This window comes from Rhinatrema bivittatum, chromosome 1 (genome assembly GCF_901001135.1).
Source record: "Rhinatrema bivittatum chromosome 1, aRhiBiv1.1, whole genome shotgun sequence".
Classification (NCBI taxonomy): Eukaryota; Metazoa; Chordata; class Amphibia; order Gymnophiona; family Rhinatrematidae; genus Rhinatrema; species Rhinatrema bivittatum.
The window spans coordinates 736,772,203-736,796,786 of NC_042615.1; the positions used below are offsets into that span (position 1 = coordinate 736,772,203).

Here is a 24,584-nt window from a genome sequence, read left to right on the forward strand (position 1 = left end):
CAATACACTAAGTGGTTCCCTATATTGTTTATATTATAAAAGATATTCATTCTCCAAAATATTCCTTTCAAGTTTTCACTTAGTTTCATTGCTGTTCAACTGTATCACCTACTGGTAGCTCTGCACAATTTATAAGTCAACTCTTACTGATGGGTAGAATCACAAGGCTCTCCAAGAATCTGAAATAACTGCTTATTTTACAAAACTGAATTAATAGAGTGACTAGGAGATTTAATCTCAAGCAGTGTGGTTTTGAAAAAGCTGTAAATGTAAGCAATTACCTGCAATCTTGTGTTGGAGGCAACAACGAGACCATTCCTCAGGATAGAGTGCCAGTTTTCAATATGAGAACCACTTTAAAAATGGGAAAAGATTTTAAATTAGTATTGTGGCAGAGCAATGAGTATGATATACTGTACACATTATTAACTAATACAACACAAATAGTTTCAGTCATCTAAACCACTGTAGTTTTCAGCAGATTCTCACAGACCCCGGGCAGTAGCTTGATCAGAGACACAGCATTCATCTTTATGGGATGCAAAGAAAAGGAAAGAAATGCACACCAGAGCATAAGACTTCAAGAGCTGCAATCTGAACTTCAAAACAAGGAGCTAGAATTCGACGACCTCAGGAAATGGGAAGAAATTGTACCCCAGTTAATGTCAGAATGTAAATCGGTGATGGAAAAACTGCAGGCTGCTGAGCAAAAGAACAAGGACATCGAAGAAAAAATCAGAGCTCTGAGGATGGATTTCAGGAGAGCAAGCACAGACAGGGCCACCTTAAAACTGAACTCAAACATTTTTTGGATATGCTGGATGGAAAAATTGAAAAACTGCACAAGTTCCGTCAGAGCTTGCCTTGGCAACAAGTCTCCTCACTATTGTCTGCTTGAGCTCCAGAGTTGCTGTTCCTGTTCCTGCATTCCTGTACCTGCTTCTGTCTCCTGTTCCTGCTTCTGCTCCGGATTCCCAGTTCCTGTCCCTGTTCTCCAGTTCCTGCTCCGTTGTCTTTATTCCCTTGGACAGACCTTGGCTCTTGACCCGGTCTGCTTCCTGACTACGCCTTCTGCCGCCTGCCTCTGACCTCTGGACCAGACCTGACCACGTATTCTGCCTCTGGCCCAGACCTGACCACATACCCTTCCACCTGCCTCAGATCTCTGGACCGAAACTGACCACGTCTTCGGCTCCTGCCTCGGGCCCTCAGCTCCTGGTAGCCTCTGCCCTGTTTGGCCGTGTTGCCAGAATCATCCATGCAGAGGCCCACCTAAGGCCAGCCGGCCCTGGCACCCAAGTGCTCAATCTGCGGGAACGTAGGCTGGTAGTGGCGAAGCTCCAGCTGGCCTTTGCTTCCCGTCCAGCCTCGCCACCTGACAGTGGAGATCTGTGGGGGTTTCTCCCACAGGTAGCGCCAACACCATCTCAGGCCAAGGCTCCACGCTCACAACACCAGTTAAGGAAGTTCCAAGATCAGTTCTTCTTCCTAACACATTTTTACCCAGGCCCTCTTTTTTTGAATCTTACCTGAGCTCAGCCTTTCCTGGCTGAGTACAGAGATGGTCTCCATATACGGGGGAAAGGACATATGCCATCACTACCACTCTCGGCTTCCTGCACCCGCTGCCTTTCAGCAGCGGGTGCAGGAAGCCGGGGGGGGGGGGGGGGAGCTGCTAAGTCCACGCCGGCTGAAAAACCAGCTACCGGACCAAGGCACTCATCTTAGGGACCATGGAAATCACCTCAGGAATTCTCAACTGGGGAGAGACCATTTGGTATCACCGCAGGAGAGCGGGGCAAATTAATTTTCCTTTTACGTCTCCTACCAAAATCTAAAGCAATCCCTATTAGGGAAATGCACATCCACCATCTGCTGGAGACGGAGAATACAGGCTGATGTCACTGCAAGAGTATATATATTGTGATATCAGTTTGCTCCATCTTCATCTGCTGGTAGAGGTACATAACCCACTGATCCTAAACTCATCAGTCTAGGTGCTAAGAAAGTGGTTATTTCAATGTGGATCCTGAATTTCCCCAGAACAATAGCCTGAGAGGATACCAACATCACATCCAGCAAATCAGAGAATCAGCACGTTGATGTCCCAGTCTACAGTATATGGGTGCAGTTGGAGCCCAGATTCAAACTGCAACTGCAGAAAGGACCCAGACTGAGAAAGACTGAAAGATGTGTAGTCCGATCAAACAAATACTTGACTTCAAAAAGCCCTCATTGCCCCTACAGTAAAACCATTATGCTTTCTATATTATGGAGTATGAAACATTTGAATTCCATTTGTCCTGTGTTACCATTTGATTTGAAAAGCCATTTTTGTAGTGTAAGGAAGTTTAAAAAACAGGGTATACTGGGTTCTCTCTTTTCCAAACAGATTTGCAGGAAAATGTGTTTTATCTCGGAGATCTGGAAGTAAACTCTTACAATAGAATCTCTTACACATCTCCTCCATCTGTAAACCCCAATGCTTGCAGTCAGCTGAGACCTTTTAATAGTAGGTGCTATAGATAGTCAATTCCTGGTCTGAGGCAGGTGTTGCATTTTAGTCCTTAATGGGTTTATGGTAAATAGCAGGTGAAGGACAGCATTTCATGCTATTATGTGCCCTCTAATGCCTAACTTGCATATGATCCCTCATTTGTGTTAATTTTAACTCTAATCCACTAGTTTTCTTAGACTCTGGTTTAGCATAAAAGCTAGGGCCTTAATGCACAGCTCATTATTTTGTATGCACACTATGCTTTAGTGCATAGGCCCCTTTGAATATGAATTGCAAAGTGATACATATTAATGCATTTACCAATATACACAATGGGCAGATTTTAAAAGCCCTACGCGCGCCGGGCCTATTTTCAAAAGGCCCGGCGGCGCACGTAAAGCCCCGAGACGCGCGTATACCCTGGGGCTTTTCTCAATGGGCGGGCAGGGAGCGGGGCAGGGGTGGGGCAGACGGTACGGGGGCGTGGTGGGGTGGTCCAGGGGCATGGCTGGGCAGTCCGTGAGGTGTGGCCAAGGACTCTGGCACAGGGTGATTGCACGCCAGCAGTTGGCCGGTAGGCGTAACTCCCAAAACAAAGGTACGGGGGGGGGGGGGGGGGGGGGTTAGGGCTGAGAGGCGGGTCAGGGAGGGGAAGGTGGGGGGGGGGGGGGAGGAAAGTTCCTTCCGAGGCCGCTCCGATTTCAGAGTGGCCTTGGAGGGAACGGGGAAAGCCAGCTGATCTCTCTGAGGGCTCAGCGCGTGCAGGGTGCACATGTTATAAAATCGGGCGTACATATGTGCGTGCCGGGTAGCGCACACTAATGTATGCAGTGCACGTACCTTTTAAAATCTGCCCCAATATGTACTTATTTTATTAACATTTGTAATATCTTGTTTAATAAATAGATAAAAATGCTTGAAAACAGAATTAAATTCAGTTCGAGAAAAGGAACCAGAATTCAGTAGAGACAATCCCAAAACTGAAATATTTGAAAGGCCTTGGTGCATCAGCCACTGCAAAGCCATGTGCATTCTGAATGAAATCATAATATGTAGTTCTCTTTGAAGCCCATTTTCAGCCTACTTTGCACTGATAGGACTGCAAGCTGATTTCAAATGGAAACTCCCTGCAGAGTTTCCTTTTGAAAATTTTGTGGATGCCAGTGCTGTGGAAATATTTTTACCCCTGCATACTTTGTAGATGCATCGTATGCAGTGTAAATAATGCACCAGGATTTCATTTTGAAAAAGAAATCCTGGCATGTATCTCAGTCTGCCCTGCCCATCCCCGGCCCCAGCACTGCCCCTTTTCCTTGTAGAGGGGCATGAGGGCAGTTTACAAAGGGAGGGTTTTTTCATGAGTAAACATCCATATTCCTGCAGAAACCTCTTGGAAAAAATGCATGTTCTTTCCTTTTATGGCAAATGGCAAGAATATGCACAAATATATAGGCAGAAAAATGTCTTGACGGAATTTACTAGACTCAAACTCACTGAAATGCAAAGGTGCTCCCAAACAGTTTTTTAGCAGCTCTGAAATTGGATTCTTTGGCTGGTGGACTACTGAGAAGAAGGAACTGATGAGGGGTGTGCATAAATTTCAGTTGCTGTAAAACAAGAAAATAATATTAAGAGACAAAATGTTAGTGCTAATCACATGCTATTGGGAGAGATTATTTTTTCCTGAAGACAACATTAGGTAGACCAGAGATTAAAGGAAAAGTCCCACACATTCAGTATTTGCCTCAGACAGCAAGAAATAATGGACGGAAATGATCTGAAAAACAAAACAAAACATCTTTTTCTAATTCCCATAATGGAAAAAAATTGAAAAGAAACTGCTCCTTGAAATACTTAATCTGAAAATGAACTGTGAGAAAGGCTTGGAATATTATTTAAAGTAATACTGTTACTGCTACCCTACAATAAAACAGCAAGGTAAAGAATTAGAAAAGAAGTAAAGTAGGAGGAGAAACTTGTATTTTTTTTACTGTTTTTACAATTTAGTTTAGGGACAAAACACCCCTGTATAACCAAGAAGTAGAGTGCAAGAACTAATTGGGAATTAAGCAGCAAACAATAAAGATGCATCCAAATCCCTAAGTTATAGTGTCAGGGCTATGGTGGCATGGTATTGTGCCAGCAAGACCCAAAGGGTGTAGCATTAGGGCCATGGATGGCAGCAAGACCCACAAGGTGTAGAGTCAAGGGTATGGCAACAAAGCAGAGCGCCAGGAATACCCATAAGGTGTAACATCAGTTGCATGCATGACAGCAAGATCCTGAAGGTGGTATACCAGGGATATAGCAGCAAGGCATAATAGCAGCAAGATCCACAAAGTGTAGCATTAGTGACATGGATGGCAACATGGCAGAGTGGCTGCAAGACCCTTAAGGTGTAGCGTGAGGGGCATGGCAGATAGGAAGAGTGGCAGAAAGATCTCCAAGGTACTTTCAGGTGTCTTTCCACTCACATGGACATTCTGAAAAACCCAGCATAGGCAGATTGATTTTCAAAAATAACAATTTTTTTCATCAACTCAGATGCTAGCTTTGAAGGATGAGGGTTCACGACGTCCCCTGTGTATTGAGAACATGTGTTCATTGGTTGGTGTGCAGGAAAGATAACCCTAAACCATCTTGGCCAGATCCTGTCAGACCTAGCCACACCATGGACTTGTGTGCCTAATATGCCAATGCATCTATATCCATGTCCTTGATGGCCTCTTTTGGATAGGCCAACACAGAAATTTCTGATGGAGTGTCTTTTGTTGGGGCGAGGCTCTCTACTGACAGATGATTTAGCTATGGCCAGCCTCAGGAGAGATGGTTCTGAGGGGGCAAAATAGCTTTGGCGTATTGAGATGGGGGATGAAGTGGTAGCTAACATGATGCTTGTGTTTTCACTCCTCTCTGGGATGGCCATTCTTTCCTGCACTGCATCCCCACTGTGCTTCTGCCTCCAGCTCTCCTGTTCATGCACCATAGCCACTAGTATCTCCTTCATGTAAAAGAGACACTAGGACCAGAGGATAAGACTCCCTTTAACCCATGGATTGCAAAGTGTAGCAAGCATGTATGGAGAAATTTACCACCTGTTAATTTTCATTCCATTAGTCCTGATACACCAGTCCCATCTAATCAGGTGGGCTGTGTCCCTCTACAAGCAGATGGAGGAAGAGAACATTGTTTTCCCTGTGTGACAGCACCAGAATGACTTAGGGTGTGGTGCTGCTCAAAGGAATCCAGTATACTGTATGTTTGACAAAGCCCAAAATAGGCCAGGCATTCTAGTAACCTTAATGAGTATCAGATCTAAATTTCAGTATCAGATCATCTAAAATTTGGTTTTTGTAAAACTCTTAGAACTGAGATTCTACTACTCTCTCTTGTCAACTCACTGAGAAAACCGATAAATGAAAGGAAGAGATATGCCCTAACAGTTTTAAATATTTCCTCAGCTTTTGACACCTTTGACCATCTGATTCTGGTGTATCAACCGAGAGTGTGTAGAATCTCAGGTACTGTTTTAAACTGAGTCATATCTTACCTGTTGGACTTTGACAACAGACTAGAATTGGTCCAAGAACGTTCAGAAGGCATATGTTAGTGACAAGTGTCCCACAGGGGTCAGCACTTTCTGCTTCCTTGTTCAATATTTATATGCCACCAATTTTCAGATTGCTTGCTGGCCTCTGTTCGGATTACAGAGTAGATGTGGATGGCATGCAATTCTATGTCCAAATTGGGTCATCATGGGCTGATTCAGCTACATAATATCTTGTTGTATCTCTACTGTGCGACGCTGGTTGTCACATAATTAATTAGCATTGAATCTCGTAAAAAACAAGTTTTTAGTAACGCAACACGGGATTCTACTGTTTATATCTCCTTCTATCAAAGTTGATAACATCCAGATACCAGTTCCTCTAAAGTTAAGAGCCTAGGTGTTCTTATTGATCCTGTCTTAACTTTTAATTCCCAAATCAAGGCTGCTACATGTTCAGGGCTCTCAAACTGCGAGTCTTGCGTGGGTTAAAGCTGATGTTGTGTTTTGCTCAGTAATGCATCATGCCAATTTTAGATAATTTTAACTCTAAATACAGTGCATTCAGAAAGTATTCAGACCCTTTCACTTTTTCCACATATTGTAAGGTTACAGTCTTATTCTAAAATGGATAATATGCATTTTTCCCTTCTCAATCTACTCACAATACCCCATAATGACAAAGCAAAATCAGGTTTGAAGAAATTTTTTAAAATTAATTTAAAAAAAATTGAAATATCACATTTAAATTAAGTATTCAAATACCTTACTCAGTACTTTGTTGAGGCACCTTTTACAGTGATTACAGCCTCATGTCTTCCTCAGTATGACCCTACAATCTTGGCACACCTGGATTTAGTGGTTTCCTCCCATTCTTGTCTGCAGACTCTTTCAAGCTCTTTCAGGTTGGATGGGGAATGTCTATGCACAGCTATTTTCAAGACTCTCCAGAGACATTTGATCGTGTTAAAGTCTGGGCTGTGGCTGGGCCACTCAAGCACATTCACAGACTTGTGCCAAAGCCACTGCTGCGTTGTCTTGGCTGTGTACTTAGGGTCACTATCCTGTTGGAAGGTGAATCATCGCCCTAGTCTGAAGTCCAGAGACCTCTTGAGCAGGTTTTCATCAAGGATCTCTCTGAACTTTGCTCCATTCATCTTTCCCTTGATCTTGACTAGTCTCCCAGTTCCTGCAGCTGAAAAGCATCCCCATAGCCTCCTCGGGGAAGGGTGTATCTGCTATCTCTCCCTGAAACTCAGGCCATGGCTCAATATATCCAGGAGAATTTAGACAGGGGATTCATTCGCCCATCTACTTCACCAGCTGGAGCTGTTTTTTTCTTCGTGGCCAAGAAAGATGGTACACTACGGCCTTGTATAGATTATCGAGGATTAAATGCCAAAACCAGGAAAGGTTGCTACCCATTGCCTCTCATTCCTGAATTACTGGACCGGTTACAGGGCACCCAAGTGTTTACGAAACTTGATCTACGAGGGGCGTATAACTTAGTCTGCATCAGGCCGGGTGACGAATGGAAGACTGCATTTAATACTCAGGATGGACATTTTGAATATTTAGTAATGCCTTTCGGACTGTGTAACGCACCTGCAGTCTTTCAGTCCATGATGAATGAAAATTTTCGGGATCTATTATATAATAAAGTAGTAGTCTATCTGGATGATGTGTTGATATTCTCCAGAGATCTGCAATCTCACTGCGGTGATGTCCAACAAGTACTGTAACACTTGCAAGCCCACAAGCTCTATGTAAAATTGGAAAAATGCATTTTTGAAGCGGAGTCCTTCCTTTTTTAGGATACATTATCTCTAATACAGGGTTCCAAATGGATCCGAATAAAGTGGCCTGCATCCGGGAATGGACCCAGCCTTCCGGTCGGTGCTCCCTAACAATGATTTTTGGGTTTTGCCAATTTTTATAGACACTTCATTCCTCATTACTCTCAATTAGTTGCTCCATTGACCGCACTAACTCGCAAAGGAGCTAATACCAGAGAGTAGTCTGTGGAGGCGTTGGAAGCTTTTTTCAGGCTTAAGGCCTTCCTTTCTGAAAACTGACTTTACCACCCAGATCCTGCATGTCCTTTTGTTTTGGAAGTAGATGCCTCTTCCACTGCCATGCAGCTGTCTTGGGTCAAAATTCCACTAAGGGGGTTTTTCACCCCTGTTCCTATTTTTCTCGTAAATTTTCCCCAGCTGAAAAAGGATATGGTATTGGAGATAAGGAGCTCCTGGCCATAAAACTAGCTTTTGAGGCTTGGTGACAATGGTTGGAGGGAGCTCAACACACTATTACGGTCTATATTGACCATAAGAATCTAGAACATCTCCGCCAAGCCCAACGTCTAAACCCCTGTCAAGCGTGCTGGTCCTTATTTTTTAACCGTTTCGATTTCCTGGTGAAATACAGGCCAGCCACCAAAAATGTCAGAGCAGATGCTCTCTCTTGCGCTTCCGAGGCCGAAGATCTTCCAGACCCACCGAGGTTCATTATCGATCCAGCACGAATCCTGATGGCCACTACCCATGTAGTTCCCGCAGGGAAGACTGTCGTTCCAACCCGGTTACGACAATGCTTGTTGAAATGGGGCCCGATCTGATAACAAAAAAACCCTCCCCCACCCTCCCGAACCCCCCAAAATCGTTTTAAAATTAACTGGTGGTCCAGTGGGGGCGCGGGGAGCGGTCTCCCGTTCTTGGGCCATCGGCTGCGTTAATAAAAATGGCGCCGATGGCCCTTTGCCCTTACCATGTGACAGGGAATCCGTGCCATTGGCCGGCCCCTGTCACATGGTAGGAGCACTGGATGGCCGGCGCCAAAGATGGCACCGGCCATCCAGTGCTCCTACCATGTGACAGGGGCCGGCCAATGGCACGGATTCCCTGTCACATGGTAAGGGCAAAGGGCCATTGGCGCCATTTTTATTAATGCAGCCGATGGCCCAAGAGCGGGAGACCGCTCCCCGCGCCCCCACTGGACCACCAGTGGGGGCGCGGGGAGTGCAACAAATTTGGGGTTAAACTGGATTTTACTACAGCCTACCACCCCCAGGCCAATGGGCAAACTGAACGAACTAACCACACCTTAAAACATTTTTTATGAGCTTTTGTGAATGAATGACAGGATGATTGGGCCGACCTTCTCCCATGGGCAGAATTCTCCCATAACAGTCATGCCAACGCAGCTACAAGATCCTCCCCCTTTCTCTGTGTCTATGGGAGACAACCACTCCCTCCCCTTCCAATACCGTTAGCCGTGCCCAGCTGCTCAGATGACAGCACAGGGGAGGGGGGCCCTTGCCAAATGCAACATATCTGCCCCCCGACAAATACGAATCCCGAATGCAACGTATGGCGTCCCTCTGCACATCCCTAGTAAATGGACAAATGCTTATTGACAATTGACATAATAATTTAAACTAGTGTAGTAAATTATCATTTGCTCAAGCCCTTATATCATAACCCTCACCTTACTTCATTGTTTTCCAACCAGTGTGCTAAGACATATTGGTGTGCTTTCAGACCTGATTAGATGTGCCAGGGAAAAGTCACCACTGCCTGATGATGAAATCCAGTCCATTATCAGGGCTCTGTCCTCAGCATCTTGCAGCAACCAGTGACACCAGTAAAGGCTTTTAAACATCCAGGAGCTCCTTTCTGAGAACATGTGTAATCAAGCATGCTTCCCTTTCCTAGCTACAGCATGAACAATGGAGTATGGGAAGAAACAGGCAGCATGCAGGGGAGGGATAGCTGGGATGCACTTTGTGCAACACACACATTGCACAAGCACCTCCTTCTCTTCCCCCTCCTGAGCTACCTCCCATGAGTCCATCCATCTGTCTAATCCCCTCCCCAGCTAAGTATGACAGGGAAAGCATGCACTGAACACTGGATGTGACACACAGAGTGTTGGGAGCAGCAGCAGCAATGGAGGAATTCCATCAGTTGTGTGCAACAGCCAATGTAACAAACCAATTTGGCTGCCCACACCACACCAAATTTTCCCTTGTCCTGCACATATTTATAAAGGGAGCTATTCCACCTGTGATGGGTTCATGCATGCCTCCACCTGTCTTATGTTTTAAAATTTGGAAGAGACTAGTGAAGCTTTCAATGCTTACCTAGCTCTTCTTTTGCTATATGAATCCTCTCCATATCTGTACTGCCTGCTCTGCACAACATTAATGTAGATGGGCCTTTGGGCTTGAAAAGATTGGGAAACGCTGCCCTATCTAACTATAAATAAGGAGAGGCAGGAGCAAGACACAATAACCAGTCAGAGAACTTGTTATGATACTTTACTACTTATACAGTTATAAGCCCTCCATGAATGCACCGATGAAGCATACCTCAGGGTCTCTAAAATTCATATGACTTTTAAAAAGTATTTAGCTAATAAATCTCAGATTTTAACATAAAATGGAAACTTACCCTGTTAACTGTCAATTTTACAATATGAGATCTATTACTGGAAATTACCCTGAAATAAAGAATAAGCTGTCATGTGAAAAATGTACACAATAACTTTTTTCAACAAAGGAAATGACACTCAAAAATCCTAGCTGTGTCTAACATGCCTCAGTAGTTCTGTTCAATATAGTAACACTGTTTTGATTTCTGAAAGAAACTGGAGATGTTCTATAAACTGGTAGTAATATTTCTGCAATCAAACAGTCCATATATGACAATCTAATATTTTGTCTTTTTTGTCTCAAACTGAATGAGGCCGATATTTAAAAGTATTCATCTGGATAACTTTTGCGTTATCCAGACAAATGTTGAGTTTTGAATATCATAGACATTTATCCAGTGTGGGAGGCATTTGAGGGGTGTTTTGATGTAGATTTGAGTTAGCTAAGTAACTTAACTGACTAATTTGGCTAACTTTAGATGTGGCAGGCCAACAGGTGTACAGTTATCTGGAAACATGTTACTTGAAGGCTTTACCTTAAGGGCTTTATTCAAAGGACAGTGCCAAAAAGAAGTGTGTAGGCCTTGAGACCCAATCTCGCAGCTCCCCACTCCAGAAAGTAAAGTTGCTTGCCTATAACAGATGTTCTCCATAGACAGCAAGTCAAATCAGACACAGAAATGGGATGACGTCATCTAGTGGCAGCAACATGGACATGCTCTCTCAGAGATCTGAAAGAAAAGTCTTTCTGAGCACACATGGAATTTCTCAGGCAGTGGTCCCTTGTGAGACTTCTCAGTTTTTTCACTAGCAGATCTTCAACTCGAAGGGGAGGAGGGAGGGATTGTGTGCCCAATGTGTCCTGTTGTCTATAGAGAACACCTGTTACAAGTAAGCAACTTTGCTTTCTCCATGGACAAGCAGGAACAAATTCAGCCACAGAAGGGTTGTGTGAATAGATTTCTGGTTTTCTTTATGAGAAATATGCAATAGTGGACTATGGGAGAATTGAAGCTATTAATTTGAAGAGATTTTTTTTTAATACTGCTTGGCTAAAGGCACTATCTCTGCAAGTGTCTTCTTCTAGACAATAATGCTTCATCAAAATGTGAACAAAAGACCAGGTAGGTGCTTTACCGGTATCTTGGACAGAAGCTGAGCATAGAAATTCTACTGAAGTTCCAGCTGCTTGAATTTAATGAGTGTTGATTTTATTGGGGAGATGTAAACTTGCATCTATATAACTATAGGTGATATAGTGAGACAGCTAGAACAAAAATATTTGTTTCCCAACTGGAAATTCTTGTTTCTTTGGATAATGAGAGATAAATTATTGAGAAGACGTCCTGTGAAAAGTTAGAGCTCTTTTACAGTCTAAGGAATGGAGTGCTTACTCTGCTTTATTATTGTGAGGTCTGGGAAAAAATGAAGGAAGAACTATAAATTGATTTAAATGGAATTGAGAAACTACTTTTAGGAGAAACTCAGGATAGGTTCTTAATATCACTTTGCTCTTATAAATGTGAGTGTATGAAGCATCTACTACTAGAGCATGGAGTTCACTCATTCTGCAAGCTGACGTTACTGCTATTAAAAAGCGAACATTTCAAGTGAGGAACTTGATATTATTAGATGCCATAGGTTCAAATAGAGTGCTCATCAATCTTGAAAAAAACTAGGTTCAGGTCCGATTGTTTTGGTGAATCCTTTATAGGAGGGTGAAAATGAAAAAGGCCTTCAATAAATCTTGCTACCACTGGAAGGTAATATACCAGAAAGCCTTTGGAGAAATGGTAATATGCTGCAAAAGCATTTAGGTGTACTCTCACTGAGTTGGATTTTAATGAGAGATGAAGAAGTTGTTTTTAACAGTATGGAAGTTTCACACTAAAAAATGTATTGGTTTTGAGATTTACACCAAATAGATAATCTGTTCAATATAAAGTTGTAGGAATGTCTCATAGGTAGTCTTCTTGCTGCCAGTAATACTAGTTTTATTGCTGAGTTAAAAGACATGACTTCACAGTTCAAAGTCAATATCAGTTCTGTCAGTGCTAGAGTGTGAAGGTTGGAGGTAAAGAAATGACCCTTTGAATTGTATTAGAAGATGTGGAAAAATTCTGAGGTGAATTGGTTGAACTAAAGCCAGTCTTTGAATTCAAGTAATCCATACTTGAATCCATGCTTTTGACAATCAGCAGAACTGGAGGAAAGCATATCATATTTTCTGTATGGAAAACTGTGAAGGCACCTGATACTATGGCATTTTGGGCAGGTTACTTGGAACAATATAGTGGAAGTTTGTGACTGAAGGGAGCTGCCAAGAGATCTAGTTGAGGAGTTCCTTATTATTGGAAAAGGTATTGAAGAGGTTGAAGGTGACAGCTCAAAGAATCTACTAAAGCATGGTTTCTTGGGAGATGTATTGCCCAAGTCTATATTTTGATTGCTTCTTGTCATGATCTTAGAGACCCTATTCTTCTCTGCTTATGTAGTACAGTGTTTCTTGACCTTTTTAAACCCATGGAACACCTACATTAACAAAAATGTTGTATGACACATTGGGGCAGATTTTGAAAGGGTTACACGTGAAACTTACGCACGTAACCCTGAAAACCTTCTCCTGTGCGCGCCGAGCCTATTTTGCATAGGCTTGGCGACTCGCGCAAGCCCCGGGACACGCGTATGTCCCGAGGCTTTGAAAAAGGGGCAGGGCACCGGTCCAGGGTGGGACCGAGGCCTCCGGCACAGCAGCTGTGCCAGGGGATGGCGCACCGGCAGCTGGCCAGCACACGCAAGTTACGCCTGCCAAAGGCAGGCGTAAATCATGAAAGAAAGGTAGGGGGGATTTAGGAAGGGCTAGGGGGTGGGTTAGATAGGGGAAGGGAGGGGAAGGGAGGGGAAGGTGGGGGGAGCGGAAGGAAAGTTTCCTCCTTGGAGGGAACAGGGAAAGCCATCGGGGTTCCCCTAGGGCTCGGTGCGTGGCAGCGCGTGCATGTTATAAAATTGGGTGTACATTTGTTTGCCCTGGGTAGCGCGCACAAATGTACCCTGCGCGCGCAGGTTACAAAATCTGCCCCACTGTGAATAAGCAGGAGCTTCACATTAAGGCATCAACCAAAAAAGATAGGAGAGTTAGCAATATTAATGGATAGAGGGAGCTCTGATGACAGGTTCATAGAAACACTGGTGTAAAAGGAGAAAGAAAACTTAATAGGAGTTGGCTTGGGTAACCTAAAACCAGATACACCAGGAATCAGAAGACTGCTGGGAAATGTAGTCTGGGAATTTTTGCAGATGTTACGTTTGGCGGTCCACAGGCTGCTCCTGTGGACTGCCGTGCTCACCTTCTCAGCCAGGAGCTCCCTGCCGTCTCCTGACACACTGCCCGTGCCTCAAATGGTAGCCTGCCATGCTCCGATGTGGCAAGATGCTGTCGACAATCCACACGGCCATACCCCACCGGTTGTGTGGATTATCGACAATCCACACCTCCTCAGGCATGCGCGCACCAGACTTCTGCCTACTTAAAGGGCCAGTGGCAGGAAAAGCCTCACATCACCAGATGATGATTTCACTGCCAACGCCCTATAAAGGACTTGCTTTCTCCTGCTTTCAATGCCTCAGCATCAGGTCCACCTACACCTATCAGCATCCTTGTCTTCATTTCTTCAGTTCCAGCATCCTTGTCTTCATTGCTTCAGTTCCAGCATCCTTGTCTTCAGTTTGCCAGCTTCTTCCTCATTGCCTACTTGCTCAGCCTATCCAGACCTCCTTTCCTCTTGGACAGATTTCCTGGTTTGACCCCTGCCTGATCCCAGATATGCCTGCCTCTGACAACTACCTGTTCATGGATATGTCTGCCCATTGCTTGTCTCTGACCAGTGCCTGATCATGGATACACTTGACCGCTGCCTGCCTCTGACCTTTGCCCAAACTTCGGACTTGCCTGACCTCCACCTGCCTAAAATCTAAACAACCCTAGGACCTCCTCTTCTGCCATCAGCAGAGATCCCACCTAAGACCTCCTGGCCCCGGCACCCAAAGGCTCAACCCACGGGGAATGAGGGCTGGTATAGGTAAAACGTCCACTGGGTCACTGCTCCCTCTGGGTCTGCCTGCCGATGGTGGGAACCTGCGGTAGCACCAATCCTGCCTTGGCCCAAGGGTCCACGAACGCAACAGCAGAAGACTAATTAGAGTGAAAGTACAGCCCAGACAACCCGTGTTAATAAGTGCAAGATACAGCTGAGGTGAACCATTGATTGAAACCTTGTGGTTAAAAAGGAAGTGAGAGCTCTAACCAGGTAGAGAGAGGAAAAGAGGCAGAAGGAGAGAGACACAATGCCAGAAGGAGTTCCTTGGTAAGCAACCCAGCCTGCAGCCTTTTAAATTAGGGAATGGAACCTGTACTAAGATACTATGAGAGAAACTGAGTTCTGAGCACTGCTATTGAAGTTGTCTTGGCTTATAATAGGCTATCCAGTTGTCTTACTAAGAAAACATGGCTGTCTCAGGGAAAAGAAGCCAGAGCTGAGAGTGTAACAGGAACATTTGCACATTAAATACAGTGATTTGTACTGCAAGCAGCTGTCTTGGGAACGTGTATTCCAGGAAATTCAGCAAGTTGCGCTACACCCAGGTACAACTTGCTGCACACACCATCTTCCACAAAACAGGCAATGTAGACAAGGAGAGGTCTCATATGGCCAAAAGGAAGGCTAGAAAAGCAATGAAAGCCCCACCAGTGTCTCTTCCAAATTTTAAAACAAAGAGACAGGGGAAGAGAACACATACAAACCCGTTACAATAGACCAGCTCCCTCTATATACAAATGATATGGTGTGGTGCTGGAAGCTGGCTAAGGGCCAGATTCATTAAGGCATTTCTCCCATTTTCTATCTAAGGGAAATACACTTAGTGAATCAGCTACTAAGTTGCTGCATGTGGCTGCCAGAGCTTTTCTACTGCTGCTGCTGCTGCCCAACACTAAGGGCGTCACATGGTGGTAGGCACTGATGGCACTCAGATGTACTCGGATGGAGTTGGTCTTCAAGCCAGCATCCAAAAGATGTAGTAGGTAATGAAACAGTTTTGGTGTAGAGCAGGAGAACGGATCTAAGCCATCAGTCTCACACCACATGGAAAACTTTCTCCACATCAGGCCATAAGACTTTCTGGTGGAAGGTTTTCTGGAAGCCACATCATCTGACAGGTCAAGGGACTGCAGAATTAGCCTCTCAACATCCAAGCTGTCAGAGACAACACCCTGAGGTTGGGATGGTGCACCCTGCCCTGATCCTGTGAGACAAGGTTGGGGGAAGTCCCCAGAATGATCGGTTCTCGGACAGAGAGATCCTGCAGGAGTGGGAATCAGATCTGCCTCGGCCAATGAGGGGCTATGAAGATCATGGTTTCTTGTCCTGCCAAAGCTTCAGGACAGCGTTCATCACCAGAGGAACACAGGATATATGTACAGAAGGCCCTTGCCACAATGGCGGTCAAAGGCATCTGAGGTTGGTTTGCTGTTTGCCTTTTACTGGGAGCAGAATTGTTTCACCTTGCTGTTGCAGGGGGAGGCGAAGAGATCCACGTCCAGGGTTTTTCAGAGGCAGAAGATCCAATCTGTTACTTTCTGATTCAGGGACCACTCCTGGGGCCGGAAGGCTCAACTCAGCCGGTTCACCACCACATTCTCCGTCTCGGCAATAGACATGGCTCATAGCAGTATGCCCTGGGACCTAGCCCATGACCAAATATGAACTGTCTCCTGGTACAGGAGGAATGACTTCATACCTCCCTGCTTGTTGATATACCACATCGCCACTTGGTTTTCAGTCTGGATCAGGACTGCTTTGTTGGATAGGTGAACCCTGAATGCCCAGAGTGCGTAATGGATCGCTCAAAGTTCCAAGAAGTTGATCTGGCACTGAGCTTCCTGAGCAGACCACAGACCCTGCGTGCGGAGCCCCTCCACGCGGAGCCCCTCCACATGGGCGCCCCAACTAGGGTGGACACATCCGTGGTAAGCACAACTTGAGTAGGGGGAGACTGAAACAGAGCCCCCTGTTCCAAATTGGGCAGGCTTTCCCACTAAGTCAAGGAGGTCCAGAGAGCCGGAGTAACACAGATTTGTACGTGGAGGTCCTGAGTGGCCTGCTGCCATTGGGACCACAATGTCCATTGAGCTCTACACATATGTAAGCAAGCCAGGGGAGTAACATGGACGGACACAGCCATGTGACCCAGGAGTCGGAGTATGTGGCAGGCTGAGACCTGCCGGCTCCGGTGAACCACTCCCGCAAGGGATGCCAGTGCGAGCGTCCAATTGTGAGGAAGATAGGCTCTGGCCTGAGACGTGTCCAGCTGGGCGCCGATAAAGCTCAAGTGAGGCAACGGAGTATGATGGGATTTCAGGTAGTTGATGACAAACCTCAGTGGCTCCAACACCCGAATGGTCAAGTGCAGGGACTGAAGCACTCCGTCCTGGGTGGCACTCTTGACCAGCCAATCATCTAAGAGAGGGAACACCTGCGCCCAGATGGCAGAGGTATGTACTCATTACTGCCAGACACTTGGTGAAGACACGTGGGGCCGAGGCGAAGCCGAACAGCAACACCCTGCACTGGAAATACTTCTTGCCCACAACGAACCAAAAATATGATCGGGGAAGATCTCGATGTGGGCATATGCGTCTTTCAGATCAAGATAGCAAAGCCAGTCCCCTCTTTGCAGGAGGGGAATCAGGGTACCCAAACAGACCATTTTGAACTTTTCTCTTCTTAGAAACTTGTTCAAGGTTGTCAGGTCCAAAATAGGATGGAGTCCCTCTGTTCTCTTTGGAATCAGGAAACAGCGAGAGTAGAACCCCTGCCCTTGCTGCTGCAGTGGAAAGGGTTCGACTGTTCTGACCATTACAAGGGTGGAGAGCATCATCAAGAGTATTTCCTGATGTGAGGACAACCTGCAAGACAGGCATGGGGGTGAGTCCGAGGGGACACCCAGGAAGTTTAACTGATACCCTTGACGAATGATGGACAGGACCCACTGGTCCGAGGTGACATTGAGCCAGCGGTCCACGAAGAACCATAGCCAGCCACCGACTGGAGGGCCCAGCATCGAGGGTACAGGCTGATTGGCTTATGCTCCCTAGCAGCCAGTCAAAACCCCATAGCGGGGCTTGGCTGGGGTGCTGGCTGAGGCCTGGGGGTTTGCTGCTGTCTGGGGTGACTCCTAGAGCCCACACGCTGAGAACTTGTGGAGAGGCAGTAGGATAATACTTCCTCTGGAAATAAAAAGACCTCCTCGGGCCCTGCCTCAGGGATTTCCTGGCAGAGGATGGTGGGTCCAATGTACTGGCAGACTGATGCTGAAGGGTCTCATGGTGATCCTTCATCTGAGTCATGGCATCCCTCAACTTATCACCAAAGAGGTTCTTGCCAGTATATGGCAGGTCTGCGAGCTTCTCCTGGACATCCGGCCAGAGATCAGAGGCTCAGAGCCAGGCCATCCTGCGGGCACCAATGCTCACTGCTTCCACCTAGCTGCTGTTTCAAACACATCATAGGTGGAGTGCACTTCATGTTTGCCACATTCCAGGACCTGCTGGACAACTGCCAACAAAGTGTCCTACTGCTGTTGGGGCAGATGCTCGGAGAATTCCTGGACCTGTTTCCAGAGATTCCTAGAGTATTGTGTCATGTACAGCTGGTAGGATGCAATATGGGCAATAAACATGGTTCCCTGAAACACCTTCCTACCCAGCACATTGAGCACCCTGTGCTCCCGACCCAGAGGGGCAGAGGCATGGGTGCAGGAACGCTTGGACCTTTTGAGGGCAGACTCCACTACGACTGACTTATGAGGGAGTTGATGCCTCTCAAACCCCAAGGCATGCTGCTCTAAATAAACAGCATCAGCCTTCCGATTCACTAGAGGCATGGAGATGACTTGTTCCCAAATCCTAAGGAGTAACTCCTTGAAGATTTCATGGACGGGAAAAACCACCACCTCCTTCAGGGCATTGACAAACTGGAGAACTTCCAGCATCTTATGCCTGGCATCCTCTTCCGTCAGAAGCTGAATCGGAATGGCTTCTGCCATGGCCCATACAAACGCTGCTCCTCCGAGGAGATGGGTCCGAGAGAAGATCCCCCAAGTCATCAGACAAAGACTCAGAGGTATCATTCCCCCCATGGGTCATACAGGGCGTTTTCCTTACTAAGATCACCCGGAGACACCAGTGGAGGGCCCCTTCCCAGGACCCTCGGCTTGGACACCGAGGGTACCATGGGCACTGAGGACATCAAGGCCCCTGAAAGACTCATGCCTGGACTGGGCAATGCTGGCCGTGGCACCAAGGGCCTCAACGGTGGTGTGAGTTGCGACGGGCCTTCCTCCTCAGAGGAGCCCACAGTGGGGATCGCACCAGACGGAGAAGACAATGGTGGCCGCCGAGGTATCAATGGGCCCCCAGGCACCTGCAGCAGCTGCATAGGGAAGACACCAAGAAGGTCATTGAGGTACTCCAGCAGAGGTGCCAATATTGAGGGCACATGCTCTGACACCGGTGGAAGTACCGGTGGGGCTGACGGCTTGATAACTTGCAGGTCTCAGACGACTGCCTTTTGCACCCTGTGCTTCAACTCGTCCTGGAAATCTGCCGATGACAGGATGGACAGAGGAGGTGGAGGCATCACCAGAGCTCCCTTGGAGCCCCGAGAGGGATCGGTGCCCAGCACCGGCATAGATGAGGAACACCTGGGACTCCCGAGGTCGATGAAGGGTGATGCCTCCTTTGCGTCAGGTAGCTTCAGGGGCATCACACTAGGTTCCAGTGCCGACCCAAGCCCAGTACCATGTGTAGACGGAGATCGCTGGAAGGAGATGATCCCAACGTCCTGGAGCGTGAAGACAGCGGTGACAGCCAATCCCCAAACCTCTCTCCATCGAGGACCCCGGTGAACAGCGAAGGTTCAGTGTCCATCGGTTCCCCTTGGCCTCTTGGTGTCGATGCCCCCAATGCCGGAATAGAAGGTTTTGACTTCTTTGAACTGAAGTGCTTCTCCATTTTATCCAGGTGGGTACGCTGGCCATTGGGGGTCATCTGGTCACAAAAACACCATCCCCAAATGTCGTGCGATGTCCCCAGGCAGAGGATACACACATCATGCGGATCCATGAGGAACACGGTCCTAGGGCACTGGGGGCACCGACAAAAACCCTACAATGTCATAATCAAAAACATCCGGTAAGCAGTTGATGACCAGCAGGTACCGAGGAAAACACTACTGGGAACTGACCATACAGAAGGAGGAAAACTTACTATGTCGCCCAACTAACTAAGCCGGGGAAATGGAGAGGGACCTGGCACAGGAAAGTCAACGAATCAACCAGGAAAAGCTTTCCAACACAGAAAAGGAGCATGAGCACCACAACCACAAGATAACAGCTCCGCGGAAAAGTAGAGACTGGGGAGGGTCCCCGCTTGGACCTGTGGATAGTGGCAAGCTGTGCATGCTCAGTGTGCCAGTCAAAGTTTTCCGTGCCGGGCTCCATCTGATGATGTCACCCATGTGTGAGGACTACTGTCCTGCTTGTCCTAGGAGAATTGTTTTTTTAAATTTCTTCATGGAGGTCTCTTGCGCCAATTTATGCATGTGGTGTCGAGACTTATATGTCAAAGGGGGACATATCCTTGCCCTGATGAGAAAGATGAAGAGGAAGTTTTCTCAACTTCAGTGTTTTGGAAACTCTGACCTCATTTTATTGAGAAGTACTGGTCTGTCTGAAGATAAGACTTTTTCTGTTGGAACAGGAGGACTCATATTTCAGTTTAAATTCCAAAAAGTTCAAGGCATGTGGGTATATACTTCCACATGCACTGCAATTGATCAGATGATGTGAATAGCCAAGGCAGCAACACAGATGTCGTGGTGGTTGACACTAGCCATTTTGTGGCTGCATTTGACACATAATTTGAAAGGTTGTCTTCCTGACATGATGAACTGTGAAAGTTTTTTTTTTTTAAGCAAACTGAAAAATAAATAAAATAAAGAAGAAAATAACTACAAAAACTGAAGAAAATAAAAAGATGAAAAATCCCTGAAAAAATGCAGGCAGTTGTGAGAGAGCAGAAGTTAGTTTTTATGCATCAGAAGAAATAAACTGACTGAAGAGACTCGAGCAAGGCTGGAGTACAGGAACTCCAACACATGCTCAGAAAGATTTCTCTTTCTGAGCTCTGAAAGAGCATGTTTATGTCGGTGCCACTGGATGAAATTATTCCGCTTGTGTGGAAGAATTTGTACCTGCTTGTCCAAGGAGAAAACATTTTACATGCAAGGGCTAGTGCCCGATGCTCTCCAGACCCCTCCCCTCTATTTTCTATTTTTTAAAATATTGACTTCAATGAAACTATTAGCATAAACTTTGAAAAGAAACCAGACAATAAATTCCTAATAAGGATGTGTATTAGTTTGCAACAAAATAGGAAATAAAGATGATATTTCCTATTTTGTTGCATTTCGGGGGCCTGACGAAACGAAAGGAAAACCCCACAAAATTCAGTGTGGCTTTCCTATCGTTTCTTTTTTTTTTTTTTTTTGGGGGGGGGAGAAAGGACTCACTTAAAAAAGAAAAAACACAAACCCACCCCAACCCTTCAAATTAAATTAATTACAAACCCCCACCCTCCCGACCCCCCCTAAGACTTACTGAAAGTCTCTGGTGGTACAGCAGGGGTCCTGGGAGCGATCTCGCCCTCTCGGGCCGTCGGCTGCCAGTAATCAAAATGGCGCCGATGGCCCTTTGCCCTTACCATGTGATAGGGGCTACCAGTGCCATTGGTCGGCCCCTGTCACATGGTAGGAGCAATGGATAGCCCACACCATCTTCAAAAATGTCACAGTCCATCCATTGCTCCTACCATGTGACAGGGCCGACCAATGGCACTGGTAGCCCCTGTCACATGGTAAGAGGAAAGGGCCACTGGCGCCATTTTGATTACTGGCAGCCGACGGCCCGAGAGGGGGAGATCACTCCCGGGACCCTCGCTGGACAACCAGGGACTTTTGGTAAGTCTTGGGGGGGGGAGGTCGGGAGGTGGGGGGAAATTATTAGAGATGTGCAGTCGTTTATCACGAATTAGGCAATTACAATGAAATTGCCTAATTCGTAGTGGTTCGGGGGTCCCGAAACCCGAAAAGGATTTTCCCCGAAATTCGGGGAAACTTCGTTTTTCGGGTTTGCATGGGGAGAGGGGCACATTTTTTTTTTAAAATTAAAAACCACCCCAAACCACCCCAAACATTTAAATTAACTATAATACAACCCCCCTCCTGACCCCCCCAAGGCTTGCCAATAATCCCTGGGGGTCCAGCAGGGGTCCGGGAGCGATTTCATTGTCGGCTGCCAGTAATCAAAATGGCGCCGATAGCCTTTGCCCATACTATGTCACAGAGGCTTTCGGCGCCATTGGTCAGCTCCTGTCACATGATAGGAGCACAAGATGGCGCCGATGGCCATGTGACAGGGGCTGACCAATGGCGCCGGTAGCCCCTGTGACATGGTAGTTCAGAGGCTATTTGGCACCATTTTGAGGAGCACGGCTTGCAGTAGCACACGGGGCACGGAGGGCAAATGGAACCCGGGACCCCGCTGGACCACCAGGGATGTTCGTAAGTCTTGGGGAGGGATCGGGATGGGGGGGGGGGGAGTTTGTATGTATGTACAAAAATGATTTTAAATGCTTGGGGGGGGAGTTTAGCTTTGTTTCCCGTTTCGTTTTTTGGCCCGGTTTCGGGTTTCCTCGTTTCGTTTTTCAAAAAAAACTAAACGAGAAAACCCAAATTTTACCACGAAGTATCCGAGTCAAAAAACGACCTGGTAGAAAAAAACGAAGCACATCTCTAGAAATTATAGGGATGCGCAAAGCGGACCTTTCCCGATATTTCGGGAAAATTCGTTTCGGGGCAGCCAAAAAAAAAGTCGGCATGAAAAAAGGAAATTTCCCGCGGTGGGCCAATATGAAGGCCGAACCAAAAGGTTCAGCCAAATCACATCCCTAATTCTTAACTATATATTTAATAATTTGGTATCTACAGCAAAAGTATTATAGGTTTTACACAAAGACTTTCCAAAAAAAGGGCCTGGTTTACTAAAATGTGATAAACCTACAGGGTAGCACATAATGAATACGCACTCCTGCAGGATATTTAAAGTGCTATTCACTGAAGGGTGTAAAGCAGGGATGGCAAACTCCAGTCCTCAAGTGCCACAAACAGGCCAGGTTTTCAGGATGTCCACAATGAATATGCATGAGATAGATTTGCATACAATGGAGACAGTGCATGCAAATCTTTCTCATGCATATTCATTGAAGATATCCTGAAAACCTGGCCTATTTGTGGCACTCGAGGACTGGAGTAAGCCATCTCTGGTATAAAGCCTTTAAGGAATAGAACATTAATTAGACTACTACAATGCAAATTAAATCTGACTTACCATATATATTTAGTTCAAAGACAAACTATACTTCCAGAGGTGAGTTAAAGTTTTGTGTTATCATCAGCAATAATGTTGGTGCATACATTAACCTAAATTGCGCTATATTTGACTGAGATGCTTTTTTGCATATTTATGCACATTAGCAGCTCTTTTAAATGTTTACTCTTTTAATGTGCATTAAGTACTGCATTAACATTGCATTAGTGTGTGATAAGAAGTAATGCAGACATTTAAAGCATGTTAACACCTAAATTAGCATTACCAGCATATCATTCCATTTCAAGATTCTATAATTATGTATTCAAATAGTTAGATGCCTTAACAGATAAACTACAAATCAAAAAGTATATTTTTTTCTGTAAAAGCTATACTTAAAAACGTTAGCTATTCTGCTGAGGCAGAAAGTAAACAGTCTAGAGTCAGAAATATGTACTAATTACTGCATGCTTTCTGATGCTCTAAAATCAGATATGTAGCTAAGAGACTTTGCCAAAAAATGTGTAAAGTATAGCTATCAAAAATAAAACATATTGCTTTATGATTAAGGCAGTAAGCAGTTTTCATACCATTGCAACAGAGGATGGGCAAGGGGGTCTTGTTTATCCATCTGTTTCTTGATTTCCAAATAAGGTGCCTAAAATAATGAAAATATTCTTTAGAAAAGATCACTTTTTGTACTAATATTTATTACATGCTCAATGAGCCTAAACTGATGTGCAAGTCAAGTGGACTATACAATAAGATTCCTTGATTTCAAAGGTTTCAGAACATTTATATTTTATTCTTGATTTACCAGCAAATCAATACAGCATATCAAAGCGGATTACATAGAAATAAAACAACATAATAATTAATATAACTAAAACTATCCTAATAAAAATTGTTAAAATATTCACAAACTAATAGCAGAATTAACTTAATTTGCACAATGAATAACTTAAAAGCATGTAGAGAACAATCCTTCTGCCACTGAACTGAGCCACAAAATAATAAGAGGAACGTTGGATGGTATAGAAGATAAGTTTATGCTTGCATTACATATTTCTTAAATATCTAAAAAAAAAAACCCCTTTATATAAGAACATGTTTCGAAACCCAGAAAACTAGCACAAGGTGTTCCACAAGGATCCTCTCTTTCATCTACACTGTTCAACATATACTTATCTCCCCTCTGTCAACTTCTGGTGAAACTGGATCTCCCACATTTCATATACACAGATGATGTACAGATCCTCATCCCCATCAACGATTCCCTATCTAATGCTCTAAAAATCTGGGATTCTGCTCTGGTGGAAATAATAAAACTACTTACTGAAAACTTCCTAGCAATAAACACAACCAAGACAGAGCTCCTCATCATCACATCACACAATAACATCTCCTCTAACCCTAATCTACATTCACCTTCGGACTCTCTCAACTTACAGCAAGTCCGCAACCTTGGCGTTATCATCGACAATCATTTTTCATTAAAGAAATTCATCACGGCTACAATCAAAAACGGATTCTTCAAACTACATATGCTAAAAAGAATCAAACCGCTTTTACATTAGGGATGTGAATCGTTTTTTGACGATTTAAAATATCGTCCGATATATTTTA

The 24,584-nt window shown here is 45.3% G+C and overlaps 1 protein-coding gene across 2 annotated transcripts in view; it reads right to left on the bottom strand.

Annotated features, from left to right (window-relative positions):
* PARP8 (poly(ADP-ribose) polymerase family member 8) overlaps nucleotides 1–24,584 on the bottom strand; it is a 451,712-nt gene that overhangs the window by 104,719 nt on the left and 322,409 nt on the right. For both annotated transcript variants that reach the window (XM_029577668.1, XM_029577676.1), the window contains exons 19-22: nucleotides 23,549–23,616; nucleotides 10,496–10,544; nucleotides 3,992–4,104; nucleotides 282–354 (exon numbers count right to left, since the gene is read on the bottom strand). In XM_029577668.1, the coding sequence (XP_029433528.1) occupies nucleotides 282–354; nucleotides 3,992–4,104; nucleotides 10,496–10,544; nucleotides 23,549–23,616 (303 nt within the window). The remainder of the gene's footprint in view (nucleotides 1–281; nucleotides 355–3,991; nucleotides 4,105–10,495; nucleotides 10,545–23,548; nucleotides 23,617–24,584) is intronic.